The sequence below is a fragment of the Electrophorus electricus genome, chromosome 22 (assembly GCF_041902795.1).
Source record: "Electrophorus electricus isolate QZ-2024a chromosome 22, ASM4190279v1, whole genome shotgun sequence".
NCBI lineage: Eukaryota > Metazoa > Chordata > Actinopteri > Gymnotiformes > Gymnotidae > Electrophorus > Electrophorus electricus.
Window position 1 is genome coordinate 18,589,633 of NC_137518.1, and position 17,728 is coordinate 18,607,360.

The following is a 17,728-nucleotide window of genomic DNA, read 5'->3' on the forward strand; positions in this document are numbered from 1 at the left end:
TATGCCACTTTATAGTAAGAACTGGAATTTTAATATATAATTCACATTGTCAGTTACGTGACTCGTGAGTGTGTGTAGATTCGAGATATGTCTTAACATTGTGAAAGTATGGTAATAAATGCCCAAATTTCGAAAACCATTAGGTGTCGTTATTTCGCCTGTGTGAAGCCGTGTTAGAGGGACTATGGGGCTGTTGAACGACATGGGAGGAGCATTTGCAGTCTTCGGGTAAAATGTGTCATTTCTACTGCGGCAAAGGAAGCTGTATGGGGGTAGACTTGTGCAGTCTATGATGTTGCTATAACTAGCGGAGAACTTTCACTAGATACAAATATCAAGAAATATTTCTATTTCAAACATCAGAAAAGTTTATAAGAAATCTTGCAAAGCTGGTTAGGGAAGTTCACAGCAACTTTTTTTTTTCGCACTGGCTCGATGTCAGTTTACCAAGAACAAAAGCATCGCTCGAAGCTGTCTATCAACTATAAAAAGGTTCACAACCCTACAGGAGGTATGTTTATCGATCAGTTAACGTTGTATAAATAAATGTTTATTGTAAAGTTCAGCTCAGCCAAATGTACCTTAGGGTCAGCGCTGATGAGAAATAGCGTATGTTTCTGCTCCTTTTTCTAATGGATACTGTCTGGAATGTGTCAGCCTACTCGGATACAGTGTAATAACTTTCGCTGACCACGTCAGCGCAGCTTGAGTTATCGTCCTTGGGGTTATCCGCCTTTTCATCGCCCCTGAGCTTCTCGAAATACATCGAGGTCATGTTAGAAATAGCTCAAGTTATCTTAAATTGTTGAAAAATCCTCCCGTTCGGCTGAACTAGTTCGGACTTTTAAATGATAACTGTACGACAGGTATTTGGGAAGTTTTCGTTAAATTAATACACATAGAATAAAATCACAGAGGAGAAATGCCCTTCTTTACATTTATCAGAGAAGAAATTAGTCAATGAGACCTGAAGCATGCTGTTCTGGCATCAGATATCCTACTCCTTATTCATTCCTTACGGTATGTTAATGAGCAAAAATTTGTCTAGAGTATTTTATACTGTATAGTTAAGATTAAAGTTTAGGCTTAGGTGGGTGCTGCTAGTGAGAGGATGTGGAGGGTAGTCATATAGTTCTGCACGGGCAGTTTGCGCCGCCTGTTCTCCACTTAAACATGGCGTCCTGGTAATGTCCTTTCTTTAACTGCCTCTAAAGTTAGACATGTTAAACCACAAATCACACACTATATTTCTGGAGAGTCTTTCACCAAAGTAATGCTTATTTGACAGTTTTGCTTAAGTTACACACATACATGCGCGCGCGCGCGCGCACACACACACACACACACACACACACACACACACACACAGAGTTTGTTTTTAATATTGTGTATGTGTGTGTATGTCTGTGGGTGCTCTACCTTTCTTTGTGTCTATTGTCTTCAAACTAGTTCTCATAGTTCAAATCTTGCATTTTTCAAATAGAACATCTTAGAGATTAAATCAATTTATGCACACCAATGCAGTATACTCGGTATCATGCTAATAGCTCCATGCCTTCTGTGGTCTTTTTTACGCTGGATCTACTCTCTTCACACTGCTGTTATAGATTATATCTACTCGTGTCACACTTGCTGTTATAAGATGGATCTAGTCTTTTGGCATGTGTTTCTGTTTGTTTGTTTGTTTGGTTGAATGTGTGTGTGTGTGTGCTAAGTTGTATTTGTGTGTGTGTGTGTGTGTGTGTGTGTGTAGAGCTTGTTGTGTGTGCTAAGCTGTGTGTGTGTGTGTGTGTGTGTGTGTGTGTGCGCACTAAGCTGTGTTTGTGTGGGTGTGTGTGTGCGTGTGTAAAGCTTGTTGTGTGTGCTAAGATGTGTGTGTGTGTGTGTGTGTGTGTGTGTGTGCGCGCTAAGCTGAGTTTGTGTGTTTGTGTGTGTGTGTGCGTGTGTGTAGAGCTTGTTGTGTGTGCTAAGCTGTGTTTGTGTGTGTGTGTCTTGTAGGAAAACATGGCGATGCGAGGTCATTCTTCCAGCTCACTGCTAAGTAACCACACTAAGGAAAGAGTGACCATGGCCAAGGTGACTCTAGAAAACTTCTACAGCAACCTTGTCACTCAACATGAGGAGAGAGAGATGAGGTACACTCACATATTTCATGCACTCTCTCTATAATACAAAACACACACACACACAAACACACACAACACACAAACATATATCCACACACACATTCACATACCCACATTCCCTCACTTACTGACATAGTGGCTGAATGTTTTATAAAGCTTTACAAGACGTCCTAGTTAATATAAAGAGAGTTGGCTTCCTATTAACTTTTAAAAATACATTTAGAATAAACATGCATAGCATATGAACTGCAGAACACATCCCACAAACTGGCTTTACACATGCTGTCCAAGGTGAGTGAAGCTGGGTGAAGGTGTTTGTGTGCATGTGGGGTGTGTGTGTCTGTCTGTGAAGCTTGAGTATGTGCAATGTGTGTAACAATCAGACAAAGAAGGAGAAACGTGACCTCAGGCAAATTCACTATCATCCTCCCTCTGGGCTTCATTGCTGCTGCTCTGCTCTCCATAGCACTTTTTCCTGGGTTTTTCATTTAGTCAAATTGTGTGTGTGTGCATGTGTGCATGCATGCACACCTGTGTGAGTGTGTGTATTTGTTTGGGAGTGTGTGAATGCATGTACTTGTGCCCATGTGTGAGTGCATGTGTCCATGTTAGAAGTGTGTGTGAGTGAGAAGGTATGTGTTTGTGTGTCTGCATAGTGTACATTCCACTCTCACCTAGATGTTCCTGGTCTTTTGTTGTTTTTTTTGTTTGATGAAAAGCTTTGCTGTAACCAGGATCAAAGCTGAGAGTGCTTAGTCACCAGGTCTCCCACAATCACAGATCAAGTTTGAGAGTTGCAGACACTCTAGAGACACAGTCTGAAACACAGTCTTTTCTCCAATATTCCTCTCTGCTGATGGTTCACCTTTCTGTATTGCTCAGCTCAGAGCATACCACATTCAGACAAAAATAAAAAACATTGCAGCAGTAGCAGTTCTGTTCGAATTCAACAGCTCTGAACTGTACAAACAAGTCGGATAGGAAGTGATGCGTGAAGTAAATACATGCTAGGGTGGAGTCATCCTAGCACAGGAGGAAGTAAACACAAGCTTGTAGGCTCGTACCTTCTGTGCTCTGGCAGTTTATCCACCTTGATGTCGTGTATGTATAAAATGCAGATAAAGAGTTTTAAAAAAATTACAGGAGAAAAGAGGTTAGGAGGTACCAGCCTTGCCTGCATGCTGGTTCCAGCTGTGCCCTGCAGGTCAGAAGGTCACAGTGCTGCTGTTTAGTGTGCTTGTGCATTGGAGAGTGTCATTAGGCTCACTGGGCTCTGTTTCATCTGTGTCTCACCAGACAGCAGAAACTAGAGAAAGTGATGGATGAAGAAGGACTGCCTGATGAAGAGGTGCATGTTTAATGATGTGTACTGCAGATATCTCACCCAATCTGTCTGTGTCTCACTGTTTAAATCACACACACACACACACACACACACACACACACACACACACACACACACACACACACACACACACACAGAGACAGACATGCTGAAGGGTATATGGTCCACTGCAGAAGCGGTTAAGGCGCTCGGAGCATGCGCGTAAGGAGACAGAGTTTCTCCGATTAAAGAGGACCAGACTAGGCCTGGACGACTTTGAGTCTCTAAAGGTGATTGGCCGAGGAGCCTTTGGAGAGGTACGATGGAGACCTAAACCCAATAAACTAACAACTAAATAACAGCATTACTGAACTAACGATCAGCAAATACTTGCAACAAATACTAAACTTAAAACTAATATTAAACTAACAGCAAGCACTAAACTAAAGACCAAAACTTAAATAACAGTGAATTAGATCTCAGATCTAAACTATTAGTGAGTACTAAACTATCAACCAGTATTAAATAGTGTTCAGCTCAGCTGTGTTTGACAGGTGTGTGTGTGTGTGTGTGTGTGTGTGTGTGTGTGTGTGTGTGTGTGTGTGTGTGTGTGTGTGTGTGTGACTGTGTGTGGTCTTCAGGTACGTCTGGTGCAAAAGAAGGACACAGGTCATGTTTATGCCATGAAAATCCTTCGCAAGGCAGACATGCTGGAAAAAGAACAGGTGAGCAGAAAACACACACACAGATTTACTGTGGGTAAGTGATTTAATTTATTCATCTGTATGTCAGATGTTAGCCTTGTTTGTTGCTGTAATGTGCCCAGGAGTAACAGGAGTCTGAATTGCTCTGTTTGCCCCACTCCTGCTCAGGTTGGTCATATTCGTGCTGAGAGAGATATCCTGGTACAGGCAGACAGTCTGTGGGTTGTAAAGATGTTCTACAGCTTCCAGGACAAGCAGAACCTCTACCTGCTCATGGAGTTCCTGCCTGGAGGTGAGTGAGCAGTGTGTACAGCAAGAGACATGGCTGGGCAGGCTCACAGACTCCCTGGGACGGCAGGTTCACAGCCAGGTGGATCGCTGCTTCTGGCACAGCCTTGATGTAAGGAGTGTTGCACCCTCTGCAGGTGACATGATGACCCTACTGATGAAGAAGGACACGCTGACAGAGGAGGAGACGCAGTTCTATGTGGCAGAGACAGTGCTGGCCATTGACTCTATCCACCAGCTTGGCTTCATCCACCGAGACATCAAACCAGACAACCTCCTGCTGGACTCAAAGGTTAAACACGCGCGCACACACACACACACACACACACACAAACACATACACACCGCAAGCATGCATGAACCCACTCCCAACCCCCCACACACCCCTACATGCAGAAAGACACACCTTTACTCCAACACATGCCCTGAATGCTTTATTTAGTTCTGTACAGAAGACCGTTTGTGTTCTTTATATTATGACTCAGTACGGAAAAGGCTGCACAAGAGCCATATTGTATGTGCCAGTGCTTTCTGGTTTTCTCCCCACCCCCCCACCCCCATCTCTCTTACTCTCTCACATACACTCTCCCTTCTCTTTCTCACTCTCTCTGTCTCTCTAATTATATTTAGTTTTATTGGAATGATTGCCTTGAATAAAATATTACCAAAACACAAAAATATAAAAATGTATATTTTTTGGTTGAACTAATAATACCAAAACAACTGTAATAAGACTATGGAAATAAAAAGTTGAATAAAATAAAACTAAACTAATAAAAGAAAACTAAATTTTCTAAAGGAAATAATATATGCATTGTGGTAGGGTTTAGTGAGTTGCTCACTCTCATCTCTCCCTCTCTATCTGTCTCACTCAAAATCAAATCCCAGTTTGCTTATGGCATGACAACTAAAATCTATGTTGCCGAAGCTGTAAAGTGTATGTGGTTCAAGTCATCATTAATTAATATAAAAAAGTAAAAAATATACAAATAAATAAAATATTAGAAGTGTAAGTGGAATGTAGTCATTCATCTGACAATATAGGAAAGAAATTAATTCCTAAAAAAAAATTAGACAAAATATATATTATAAAACCAACAGTAAAGGCTGATACTTACTAATGTTAGGGAAATCAATTAAATTTTGGTCCAGCAATACATGGATTACTTGAGAAAGATGAGGTGGTCTCGTTTCTAACTTTGTCAGATACGTTTCTGTGTTTATATTTTGTATATGAAAAGCCAAAGTGATTCTCAGTTTCTACTTCTCCTAACTGGCAGTTGTAAAACTGGCAAAAATGTGGTTGAATACTTTTTTTTTTCACCATCTAAAGTATGTGGGTTTGTTCTTTACGGACTCCTCTAACCTTTGTAGTTCCATGGTTACTTATTTTTGCATTTGGTTAACACCCTTACATTGTGGGCTTTCATATAAGTATGTAAAGTATATTTTCCAGGTCCTGCAGTTTTGAATGTGAATGCATTTTTTTCTGTAGTTTTATTTAATGCATTTCACATATCCCATAATTTTTTTTCTTTAACTGTTTTTTCAGGTAATTTAGAGGACATATGTTTGGCTTTTTGTCTTGAAGACATTTTGTTTCAGTGCAATGAAGTATTTAAGGCCTACTGCTTGGTCAGTAGAGTTTCTGTGCTTATGGCATGAATATTAGAAACTTTCTGATTTGAAAGTTTGTTTGAAGACTTTCTGGATTGTAAGTTTGGATTGTAAGTTATTTTCTTGATGTTGCACAGTAAATGTCTTGTAGGGCATTTTGCATCCATCTATGGTAATGTTTCATAAGAGGGGAGTTTCTACCAGTTAAAATGCAAAATATGTGCTAGTGTAAGATATATATTATTTAATTTGTGAGTGCCAAATTAACATTTTTGTCATAAGATATGCAGACCTAGTTATCAAGCATTAAGTGTATTTCATCATTTCTGGGTGCTGCTTCATATTTGACAAAGCTGCTGTTTGTCTATTTGAGGGAGGTAATGAGTATATTTGTTGCTTTCTGTTTGTCTGTCTCTCTCTATCGCTCTTTGTCTGTCTCTCTCTCTCTTTCTCTCATATGTCTCTCTTTCTCTCATATGTCTCTCTGTTTCTCTGTCTCTCTCTCTTTCTCTCTCTCTTTCTCTCATCTGTCTCTCTGTTTCTCTTTGTCTCCTCTCTCTCTCTTTCTCTCATCTGTCTCTCTGTTTCTCTTCGTCTCCTCTCTCTCTTTCTCTCATCTGTCTCTCTGTTTCTCTTCGTCTCCTCTCTCTCTTTCTCTCATCTGTCTCTCTGTTTCTCTTCGTCTCCTCTCTCTCTTTCTCTCATCTGTCTCTCTGTTTCTCTTCGTCTCCTCTCTCTCTCTTTCTCTCATCTGTCTCTCTGTTTCTCTTTGTCTCCTCTCTCTCTCTTTCTCTCATCTGTCTCTCTGTTTCTCTTCGTCTCCTCTCTCTCTTTCTCTCATCTGTCTCTCTGTTTCTCTTCGTCTCCTCTCTCTCTCTTTCTCTCATCTGTCTCTCTGTTTCTCTTCGTCTCCTCTCTCTCTTTCTCTCATCTGTCTCTCTGTTTCTCTTCGTCTCCTCTCTCTCTTTCTCTCATCTGTCTCTCTGTTTCTCTTCGTCTCCTCTCTCTCTTTCTCTCATCTGTCTCTCTGTTTCTCTTCGTCTCCTCTCTCTCTTTCTCTCATCTGTCTCTCTGTTTCTCTTTGTCTCCTCTCTCTCTCTTTCTCTCATCTGTCTCTCTGTTTCTCTTCGTCTCCTCTCTCTCTCTTTCTCTCATCTGTCTCTCTGTTTCTCTTCGTCTCCTCTCTCTCTCTTTCTCTCATCTGTCTCTCTGTTTCTCTTCGTCTCCTCTCTCTCTTTCTCTCATCTGTCTCTCTGTTTCTCTTCGTCTCCTCTCTCTCTCTTTCTCTCATCTGTCTCTCTGTTTCTCTTCGTCTCCTCTCTCTCTCTTTCTCTCATCTGTCTCTCTGTTTCTCTTCGTCTCCTCTCTCTCACTCTCAGTCCTCCACCCACCGTACCCGCTTCCTCTTCTGCTTTTCTCTTCCTCACTTCTCCCCTTTATGGTGTATGAACAGAACGTCTTTGAGTGATCGTTGGATTTCATCAGAGGTGTGTGTGTGTGTGTGTGTTACAGGGACATGTTAAACTGTCAGACTTTGGTCTGTGCACAGGACTAAAGAAAGCTCATCGCACTGAGTTTTACCGTAACATGAGCCACAGCTTGTCCAATGACTTCAGTGAGTAGTTTCTTTTTTCAAAAATTTGCATTCAGCATTAAACAGTTCCACATTATATATTTCAGATGTTGCTGAGATATTCAAAATTGAAGTACACAAAGTTTCCAGAGAAACAGTTTTGAATGTTGTTCAAACCTCTTGGAGTGAGCACCTGGGAGCTCTCTGGAAGTCAAGCCCAAGCTAGTCAGGGGAATTCTGAGCATGTCCTGTAATAACATTGCCATAGATGAAGATATTGTAGGCTGCCACTCATCATTGGAACTAGTCAGTGTAGTTCTAGATACAGCCCAGCACTACATTTCTAAAATGTCTGCAGTACCATACTATTGTTTTGTTTTTGATTGAGTGTGGTTTAATTGTTATGAGGTGCTATGTATGTGTATTTGTTTAGATATCTCTTTGGGGATCCACACGGACAGTAGTTAAAATCTGACATTATGTTACGGTTACATGTAGATGTAGAATTAATTAACTACAGTAATCATTATTTCAATGGAAGTGCACCACATGGATAGTAAAAAAGACTCTGTGTTTGTGTGTATGTGTGTGTTTGTGTGTATGCCTGTGTTTGTGTGTGTATGTATGTGTTTGTGTGGGCCTTCACAGCCTCCCAGAACATGAACTCCAAAAGGAAAGCAGAGACATGGAAACGGAACAGGAGGCAGCTGGTAATTACATGTTAATGCAGCTGGTAATTACATGTTAATGCAGGCCTTATGAACCCTAAAGGACACATGGTAATAATAATATTAAAAGTCTCAGCAATAAAGATTGAGCAATGTTGAGACAACAATCTTACCTGAAGAACAACACAGCTTGGTGAAGCTTTAATAAAGTTCCAGAAGAGCAGGAGAACACAATGGTCTGTTTTCTTCCAGGCCTTCTCCACTGTGGGCACTCCTGACTACATTGCCCCAGAAGTGTTTATGCAGACTGGCTACAACAAGCTCTGTGACTGGTGGAGTCTGGGAGTCATTATGTATGAAATGCTGATTGGTAGGAGCATCACTCTCTAAGTCTCCATACACAGACTCCAAACACAGACATATGGTAATCCCAGCAGAAGTATTCCAAAGACCTCCCCACCACAAAACCCATAGCCTCTCACCACACAGCATACCTGGTGGGTCTGGAGAGAGGGCGAGACAAAAGTCTTTCCTGAACTACACAATAAAAGTAAATTTGTAACAATTAGGCACATGAACTTGTACACGTACTTGTGCATCTGATTTCTGGTTCAAGCTTATTACCAAGCTCGATTCTCCAATTTATCTGCAGGATTGTCACAGCAGACCCAGCAGGTGTAACAGACACTTGTGTTTTTTTTGTGATGTTTGTATTTTGTATGAACTTATGATCATGTTTATGTAGTGATTTTTATTTTGCATTCTTTTCATGTGGCATTATTTGTGCTTTAGTATTATGGTGTTTTTTTCTAGTTATATTGTGTTGAGTAGTTTTGTTGTGATATGTCTTTATGATGGTGTCAGTGTAGTGTATATGGTTGTTCCTGGTATTTATGTTTTGTCTTTGTTTGGGTTGTGTTGTGTGTGTTTATACGGCAGGCTATCCCCCGTTCTGCTCTGACACTCCACAGGAGACATATAAAAAGGTGATGAACTGGAAGGAGACACTGGTCTTCCCCCCTGAGGTGCCCATCTCTGACAGAGCCAAACACCTCATCCTCAGGTTAGACCTGAGCTCAGCTATACCAAACATCTGTGCCCTATCTACAGCAGACACCACCCATCTATCTGCAGCAAAAACCTCCTCCTCAACTATACCAAACACCTTCTCCCCAGCTAAACCAACCCCCCCCCCCAAAAAAAAAACCCCTCAAACATTTCACTCCAGCTATACTGCTCAAGCAATACAGTGTGTTCTGAATGAGCTTTATAGCTAACTGTGGTCCTGTGGCTCACCTGATAAATTAGATTACACCATTGTCAATTGGTTTGATTCCCAGGGAGCACATATACTGATAAATATGAAAGTCACTCTGATCAAGAGCATTTACCAAGTCCTGTAAATGTAATATGTAAATTGAGGCACTTGGGTTAGGCAGACTTCGAAAAACCAGACAGGCTAACTGTGTGTGTGTGTGTGTGTGTGTGTGTGTGTGTGTGTGTGTGTGTTTGTGCACACGTGTGCATGCAGGTTTTGCTGTGAAGCAGACCATCGCATTGGAGCTGCAGGTGTAGAGGAAATTAAAAGGAACCCATTCTTCGAGGGTGTAGATTATGACCATATAAGGTTTGAACGTGTAGTCTATGTCTTGTTTTTGGGCATCAGAACTCTAATGTTTCACTAGTATTATTTTCCTTGTAATAGCTGTCATGTTTTTTTTTCTAGAGTATTTTCAAACATTTTACTGTTCTAACAGATTTATTATCTAGAACCATGTTCTAATTTTCTATTGTGCTTTTTATGCAGACCTGCTCTTTAATGCATTTTTGTGTGTAGGGAGAGGCCAGCAGCCATCCCCATTGAGATTAAAAGCATCGATGACACATCCAATTTTGATGAGTTTCCTGAATCAGACATCCTGCAACCTGCTGGTGAGAGTCAGTACACTGTATTCCTCAGTACAGTCAGTATAATGGATGTAGTTTAATAGAGAACAGGGACAAACCAAAGTAAGAGTCAAGGCCCAAGCAAAAGGTAACGTCCAAAGAGTATTCAACGAAGCAAACAAATCCAATATACAGGCAGACTGCTCAGAAATGAGACGGGACTGCGAAGACTGTTCGAACACGTAGGGCACTAGGACAAATGAGGACTAACAAGACACAGGATTACAATAACAGGCTGAGATACTAACAAGGGGGTGGAACTGAAAGAAACCAAAACAAGGAAGCACGAGGAAACAAAACAAGGAAATAAACAAAACAGGTAGCGCGCTGTAGGAACCGCGATGCCAGGGAGGGGCAAATGTGACACATGGTATTCCTCAGTACACAGTATTCCTCAGTACACAGTATTCCTCAGTACACAGTATTCCTCAGGCTGCTGCGACGGTGGCGGCACAGAGGAAGTGAGAGGCAAGGTTGAGCCAAAGTGCTCCTTATTCTCCATTGTCCATATACGACAAAACCACAACAAATAATAAACAATACTCGGTCCTAACACTCTTTGTAGTGATGTACAGGCTGGAAGTGAGTAGTCCGGCATTCCACTAATGTGCAGCGCTTTCTCTCGGGACCTGTGAGTTTAAATAGAGGGAGAGAACAAGGGACAGGTGAATTTGATTAGTAGGCAGACTGGGCAGACAGGAGACTGGGAACAAAGCAGGTATGTAGTAAGATCCCTAGCAGGAGTGGGCGTGTCGCTCCTTCTGGATGCCCGGCCAACCGTGACAGACCCCCCCCAAAGACCCCGCCAACCTCCCAGAGCGCAGCTTGCCCGGCTGACGCAGAGCAGGCCTCCATGGATGTTCCCCTTGGAAGGAGGCAGTGAGCTCGGGGTCTAATATCTGGGAGGCCGGTATCCAGCTGCACTCCTCCGGGCCGTACCCCTCCCAGTCCACCAGGTACTGCAACCTGTTACCTTGCCTCCAGGAATCAAGCAGGCTTCTTACCCTATAAACCAGTTCCCCTTCTATGTCTATAGGCGGGGGCGGGGTAACCAAGGAACCAATGTCTGCCGTGATACGTGGGCTGATACTTGAAAGGCCCTTAATGCCTGGCTTTTACCTGGCTGGTCTATCCGATAGGTGACCTTATTGATGTGCTCGGTGATGGTGTAAGGACCTTCAGTGGTAGCTCAGTGGTTAAGGTTCTTAACTTGTAATCAGAAGGTTGCTGGTTTAAGCCCCACCACTACCAAGTTGCTACTGTTGGGCTCCTGAGCAAGACCCTTAACCTCAATTGCTCAAGTTGTACTCGGTCATAATTGTAAGTTGCTTTGGATAAAAGCGTCATGTAAACGTATCTAGCTGCCAGCTTGCCTGTAGAACCTTCATTGCCACCCACACCTTTTGTCCAGGATCATATGAGGGGGTCTCTCCATGTTTCCTGTTGGCTTTCCTCTTGTAAGCCACAATAGCTCTGCTGATTCGTTTCCTCCCAGACTTGTTTGCTGCGTCAACACCAACTCTCTACCGCTGGTTGGTCTGACGCAGAGGTGTTCCAGGGGTAGAGTGGTGGTTGGTATCCTAAAACACACTCAAAAAGTGTTAAACCAGTCCCTGTGTGACGCTACGAATTCTGCGCATATTCAGCCCAGGAAAGGTAAGTGCTCCAGGTTTCGGGGTGTTGACTATAAAGTCACAGGAACTTACCTAATTCCTGATTTACCCTTTCTACCCGACCATTAGCTTGGGGCTGGTAGCCGGAAGTCAGGCTGACTAATGTTGAGTTCCGGAGTAGTTCCTTCCATACTTTCGACGTAAATTGTGGTCCCCTGTCTGAAACAATGTCCTCCGGTAGTCCGAACTGCCTGAAAATGTAATGGAAGAGGAGATCAACGGTTTTCAAGGCGGTAGGCAGTCCTGTTAAAGGAATAAACCGGACCATTTAAGAGAACCAGTCAACAATCACAAGGATGCGTTACCCTTGGAGGCAGGTAAGTTGGTTATGAAGTCCACCACGATGTGTGACCACGGGCGCAGGGGAATAGGCAACAGAAGCAGTTTACCTGCAGGTGAGGTGCTGGGCATCTTGCTGCGTGCGCAATCCGAGCACGAAGCCACGTAACTCACCACCTCTTTGTTCATGGCTGGCCACCAGTACCGTGCGCTTATCAGCTGGGCTGTGTAGGTAGACCCTGGATGTCCCATCCCTAATGAAGTGTGTGTCCATGTAATTAGTGCATGATGATGTCTGGGGGGCATGTGGAGTCAGTTGGGTGGACAGTGTGGATGGGGATTGGCTGTAACTATTTGCCAGTCGAAATCCCAGCTCAAAGATCCCAGGAAACAAGGGAGAAAGAACCGGTTCCAAACTGGTCGACTGAGCGTCTGTGTGATGTTGTCGGAAGAGCGCGGCAGCCCTTACATTTTTCTCCCCCAGTCTGTACGTGACTTGGAAAACGAACCTTGAGAAAAATAGCACCCACCTTGCTTGCCTGGCGTTCAGTTGTTTGGTCATCTAGAAGTACTCCAGGTTTTTGGTGGTCTGTGACCACCGTGAAGGGGTGTCATGCTCCCTCTAACCAATGCCTCCATTCTTCGAATGCGAGTTTCATCGTTAGGAGCTCTGTCTCTGACTCCGTAATTCCTCTCTGCCGGGCTCAGTTTTCGTGATAAGTAGGCAATGGGCCTTAGTTTTTCTACCTTTCCCATATATTGCGAAAGCACTGTGCCTGCTCCCACATCTGATGCAAAGGGTTTCTTTGGGTCCAGTTGCTGTAACAATGGAGCAGCAGAGAAGGAGGTCTTGAGCCCCTTGAATGAGCTCTCTGCTTCGGGGTTCCATTTCATCCTTGGGCTTGTCCCCAGAGTAGGTCAGTAAGGGGTTTGGCCAACATGCTGAAGGATTTAATAAATCTTCTATAGAAATTAGCAAAACCTAAGAACTGTTGTAACTCTTTGCCAGTTTGCAGTTTTGGCCAGGCCATCACAGCTTCCACCTTGCCAGGTTGCATTTGCACGCTGCCCTCCTGGATGATGTAACCTAAGAAGTCCACCTCCCTGCGGTGGAATTCACACTTCTCCGCCTTGCAGTAGAGGGAGTTTCTCAATAAGGTACGGAGAACAGCCCTTATGTCTCGCACATGTTGGTTCCAGGAGGAGGAATAGATCAGGATGTCATCAATATAAGCGACAACAGATCTACCCAAAAACTCCCTTAAGACCTCGTTGATGTAAGCTTGGAAGATAGAGGGAGCCGTGGCCAGACCATATGGCAGTACTAAGTATTCGTAATGCCCTGTTGATGTGCTGAAGGCAGTCTTCCATTTGTCACCTTCTCTAATCCTTATGAGGTTGTATGCACTGCACAAGTCTAATTTGGTGAAATACCTGGTTCTCCTTAACTGCTCAAGTGCCGCTGGTACCAAGGGCAGGGGATAGTGGTACTGCACAAGCAACTAGTTAAACCCTTCTGTAGTCCACACATGCTCTTAAGCTGCCATCCTTTTTTTTAATGTTTTTTTTTTATACGCTAGCAGAGGCAGGCAATTTCGAGGGACAGAAGTATCCTTGCTTTAGGGCCTCTGTTATATACTGCTCCATAGTCCTCTCTTCCTCCTGGGAGAGAGGATATATTCTGCACCTGGGAGGAACTGATCCTTCCTTAAGGGTGATGGCACAGTCCCAATCACGATGAGGGGGAAGTTGCATGGCTTTGGTAGGGCTGAATGCTTGAATCAGGTCTCGATACTTCTCAGGAATGGTGAAGTGTTTATCCGCTTCAGGACTCTATGGATGTCACCTGAAGTGGGATAACCCGGGTGGTCAAACACCTTTGATCGCAGGAGGGTGCCCACTTAAGGACGTGTTTTTTTTTGTCCACAGCAGATGAGGAATGTGAGCATGCAACCATGGCAGACCTATCATGAGGGGGTGAGAGAGAGAGAGGAAAGGAGGTAGAAAGCAATATGCTCGACATGCTCCCAGTTAGTCTCGAGGAGAACACGAGGAGTGACATGCACTTCAAGGGGAAGACAGGGGAGGGCTTTTATTCCCAACCTCTTTGCGAAACCCCAATCCATAACATTGCCTGCTGCGCCAGAGTCGACTAGTGCAGATGCAGTAAGCCAACGACCCTGGTGGAATACACTCACCGGTAATTTAAACGTGGAAAGGGTCGGGGAGCAACTCACCGGATTGTTGCGTCTTCGCTGGTTCTCAGGCTTGCGCCTTACCCCGCCACGCCCAGTTGCATCAGTTCCTCTGGAGCTTCAGTCCACCCAGTCACTGGAGTTCCCTCTCGCTGTGGCAACCCTCGGTGGAGGTGGCGTCATTGCTCCTGCAGGAGGTGGTCATACGTAAAGGCGAGGTGAATGACCTCATTTAGTGTGGTAGCCTCCTGTTTGCATGCTAATTCCTCCTGCAGATCAGCCCTCAGTCCGCTTAGGAAAATGTCTATCAAGGCAGGTTCGTTCCAGTGTGACCCCGTAGCAAGTGTCCGGAACTCCATAGCGTAATCCGCTGAGGTTCTGAATCCCTGCCTTAGTCATAGCAGGGCTTGTCCACAGTGTCTCCCCTGACGTGGATGGAAAAATACAGCTTTCAGTTCTTGAATGAAGCTGCAGTAGTCATTCATCAGCGGGGAAGAATTGGCCATGAGTGCAGCTCCCCAGGTGCGTGCCTTCCTGGTAAGCCTAGAGATCACAAAGGACACCTTGGCATGGTCTGGCAAACAGGGTTGATACCCAAAAAGTTCACATTGCACCACAAAGCCTTCACAGTCCTCCGGCACAGAGGAAGCGAGAGGCAAGGTTGAGCCAAAGTGCTCTTAATTCTCCATTGTCCATATGCGACAAAATCACAACAAATAAACGATACTCTGTGTCGCGATGTACAGGGTGGAAGGGAGTAGTCCGGTGTTCCACTAATGTGCAGCACTTTCTCTCGGGACCTTTGACTTTAAATAGAGGGAGAGAACAAGGGACAGGTGAATTTGATTAGTAGGCAGGATACTGGGAACGAGGCAGGTATGTAGTGCGATCCCTGGCAAGAGTGGGCGTGTCCGTCCTTCCAGATGCCCAGCCAACCTTGACAGCTGCACTGCGATCATTCCATACAGTGCTGCAATCATTCCAACCATCAACATGCAATACTGTGATTATTCCTGAGTTCATGCTGTGATCATTTTACACAGCACTACAAATCAGTTCACACAGCACTGTGATCATTCTACACTGCACTGTAATAATTTTCCAGATGACTGTGATAATGTCCTAGACATTTGACTGTCTGTAAGTCCTAATGCTGTATGCAGCAGGCTGTAGTTTCCTCACCATGATGCCCTGTTTATGTTTCTCTGGCAGTGACTGCTGTGGCCAGTAGTCATGGGGATGCAGACTTTAAGAATAAAGACTGGGTCTTCATCAACTACACCTACAAACGCTTCGAGGGGTTAACAGCACGGGGTGCAATCCCTTCTTACATGAAAGGAGGGAAAAGATGAGTACAGCACTCCTCCCCTGGCCTGGTCCTACACCTTCCTCCAGTCCATTTGTAAAGTCTAGGGTCACACTGACAGTTCTCTTCATCTGTCTAATCTAAGAGGCTTTGCGAATATGGATACAGTCATGCCAGCTTGAGTGCTGATGAAGAACACTCACTCCAGAACAATGTGTCCCATGTACCTTACATTCTGCTTTGTATACACTCCACACCTACAGCAATCTGCCCTGTATACGTCAACCTTTGATGCCTCACATTTCACAATTTGCCTGTTGTGTAGTCACTGCGGGCAATACATTAATGTTTGTTTTATTTTTTTCCTGCATGCTGTTTTCTGTATGAACAACAATTCTCATCATTGAATAAAGTAGATAATCATGCATAATGGCGCACAAACACAATTTTATCTTGTTACTTGCTGATGAATAAGAAATGTGGAATTTGCTGGATTTTACCCAAAGATTCTTATTGGCTGTATTGCCTAGGATCTGTTTTTATTTTTTCACATCTTTGGATAAGCTTTCTTTTATATGCTTTGTGGAAAAGATAATATATAAATATATTTATAATTTGTATTTTTGCTACTTGTTTACTTTTTTAGTTATTTTTGTATGATTTATCTTGTTGTCTAAGCATTTTAGGTTTTGTCAGGTGTAGCTCAGATAAGTCTGGTGAGAATGTGGCAGCCCCAGAGATGCCCAGTGGAATTCCCTGCTTTAACCAGTTTTAGGTTGGATTTAGATTGTTCTTTCCTCTGTGGAATATATTTCTCTGCCTGTTTTTTGTTTGTTGTTGTTTTTTCTTTTTGTTATGCTTTATTTTGACGACAGAATAGAACTGGAATGGAATTCCAATGTCCTCTTATTCTGATGGTTCTCATAAGCTTAATTTATTAGTTTATGGTTTTATATTGTTAGGACTTGCAATGTTTAGAAGGTACATATACATATACATATGAGTAGGATGTGGTACAATGCTTTTACAAGCATATATTCATGATTCAGATCCATTACATGACATTGTGCGTCTTACATGGTTTTCTATACATGGTAGGTGTCATAAATGCATACAAATGCAAAAGTGAAGACGTGAGATGGCAGATCTCACTCTTTAAATGATATGATGGTTTGTTTTTGCAGTAGCTAGTTCATAAATATATTTCCTTGAAAATCAATATCTTTTTTCCCTCCCCTGTATGTCTCTTATCGTCACTCTTATACTTTGTGTACATTGCAGTGCTGGGATTCCAGGGTTCCTGCTACTGTCCCTGCTTTAGGCCAGGGCTAAGTATGACTCGGACATTGCACTGAGCTTTCATTGGCTACGCTTTAGAAAATCAAATGAATGCTTTCAGACTGAAATAAAGCTTTCAGACACAGCTCTATTTCCTCCAACTTCAACATCAAACATAGAAACATGTCCTCGCATCATTACTTTTCTGAATGTTTTGTGTGTTATATGGATAATCTAGCAATTTTTTGTACACTTATGCTCATTTTGCTCAAGTTGAATTAAACATTTTGATTTACATATATACCTATAGTTGTACAAAGAAAAGGATTTGATAGATCACAATATTCTCTTATGTATGAGATTAGGGCTTAAAGCATATTAAATTGTGACTTAACTCTCCGCTTGTGATCTGGGCTAAATTTGACTGAGTTTTTTTCCTATCATAAATATGATTTTGTTCATCTGAACTTCATAGGCTTAACTACAAACATGGCTGAAAACATAAAAATAACCATAACTTTTCACTGTTAATGTTTTCAATGTTATGTAGCAAATTTGAAATTTGTACAGCTGTGACTGGTATAAACTATTATGAATATGTGAAATTAATCATTCATATACACACATACACACACAAAGTTCAGACTCTCAGTCTTCGTCCTGTCACGGAACGCTCACCTCACGCCAGTCACGTGGTTTGTTCCATGTTAACGGTTTCATGTTCATGTTCATTTCTAGTGTTATATGTGA

The 17,728-nt window shown here is 42.9% G+C and overlaps 1 protein-coding gene across 6 annotated transcripts; it reads left to right on the forward strand.

Annotated features, from left to right (window-relative positions):
* The first annotated feature begins 218 nt into the window (after positions 1–218).
* stk38b (serine/threonine kinase 38b) lies at positions 219–17,391 on the forward strand. Of its 6 annotated transcripts, XR_014119305.1 has the most exons (15): positions 219–511; positions 1,999–2,135; positions 3,423–3,474; positions 3,645–3,767; positions 4,092–4,175; positions 4,323–4,446; positions 4,580–4,734; positions 7,572–7,674; positions 8,281–8,342; positions 8,553–8,670; positions 9,240–9,363; positions 9,832–9,927; positions 10,138–10,232; positions 13,209–13,357; positions 15,607–15,717. XR_014119305.1 is itself a non-coding variant. In XM_027025436.3 (14 exons), the coding sequence occupies exons 2-14, from the start codon at positions 2,005–2,007 to the stop codon at positions 15,744–15,746; spliced, it is 1,407 nt and encodes a 468-aa protein (XP_026881237.2). In that variant the 5' UTR covers positions 220–511; positions 1,999–2,004; the 3' UTR covers positions 15,747–17,391. The 6 variants fall into 6 exon arrangements, 5 of the variants coding, with proteins under 5 accessions (XP_026881237.2, XP_081561190.1, XP_026881238.2 ...); XM_027025436.3 differs by lacking the exon at positions 13,209–13,357 and having other exon boundaries at positions 220–511; positions 15,607–17,391; XM_081705064.1 differs by lacking the exons at positions 3,645–3,767; positions 13,209–13,357 and having other exon boundaries at positions 220–511; positions 15,607–17,391.
* The last annotated feature ends 337 nt before the right edge of the window (positions 17,392–17,728 follow it).

Excerpts from the sequence above, each read along its gene's own strand:
- stk38b (XM_027025436.3), top strand. The coding sequence starts at position 2,005 with ATGGCGATGCGAGGTCATTCTTCCAGCTCACTGCTAAGTAACCACACT. Across the intron at positions 3,768-4,091 it reads GCCGAGGAGCCTTTGGAGAG|GTACGTCTGGTGCAAAAGAA; the intron begins GTACGATGGAGA and ends TGTGGTCTTCAG. Across the intron at positions 4,735-7,571 it reads ACCTCCTGCTGGACTCAAAG|GGACATGTTAAACTGTCAGA; the intron begins GTTAAACACGCG and ends TGTGTGTTACAG.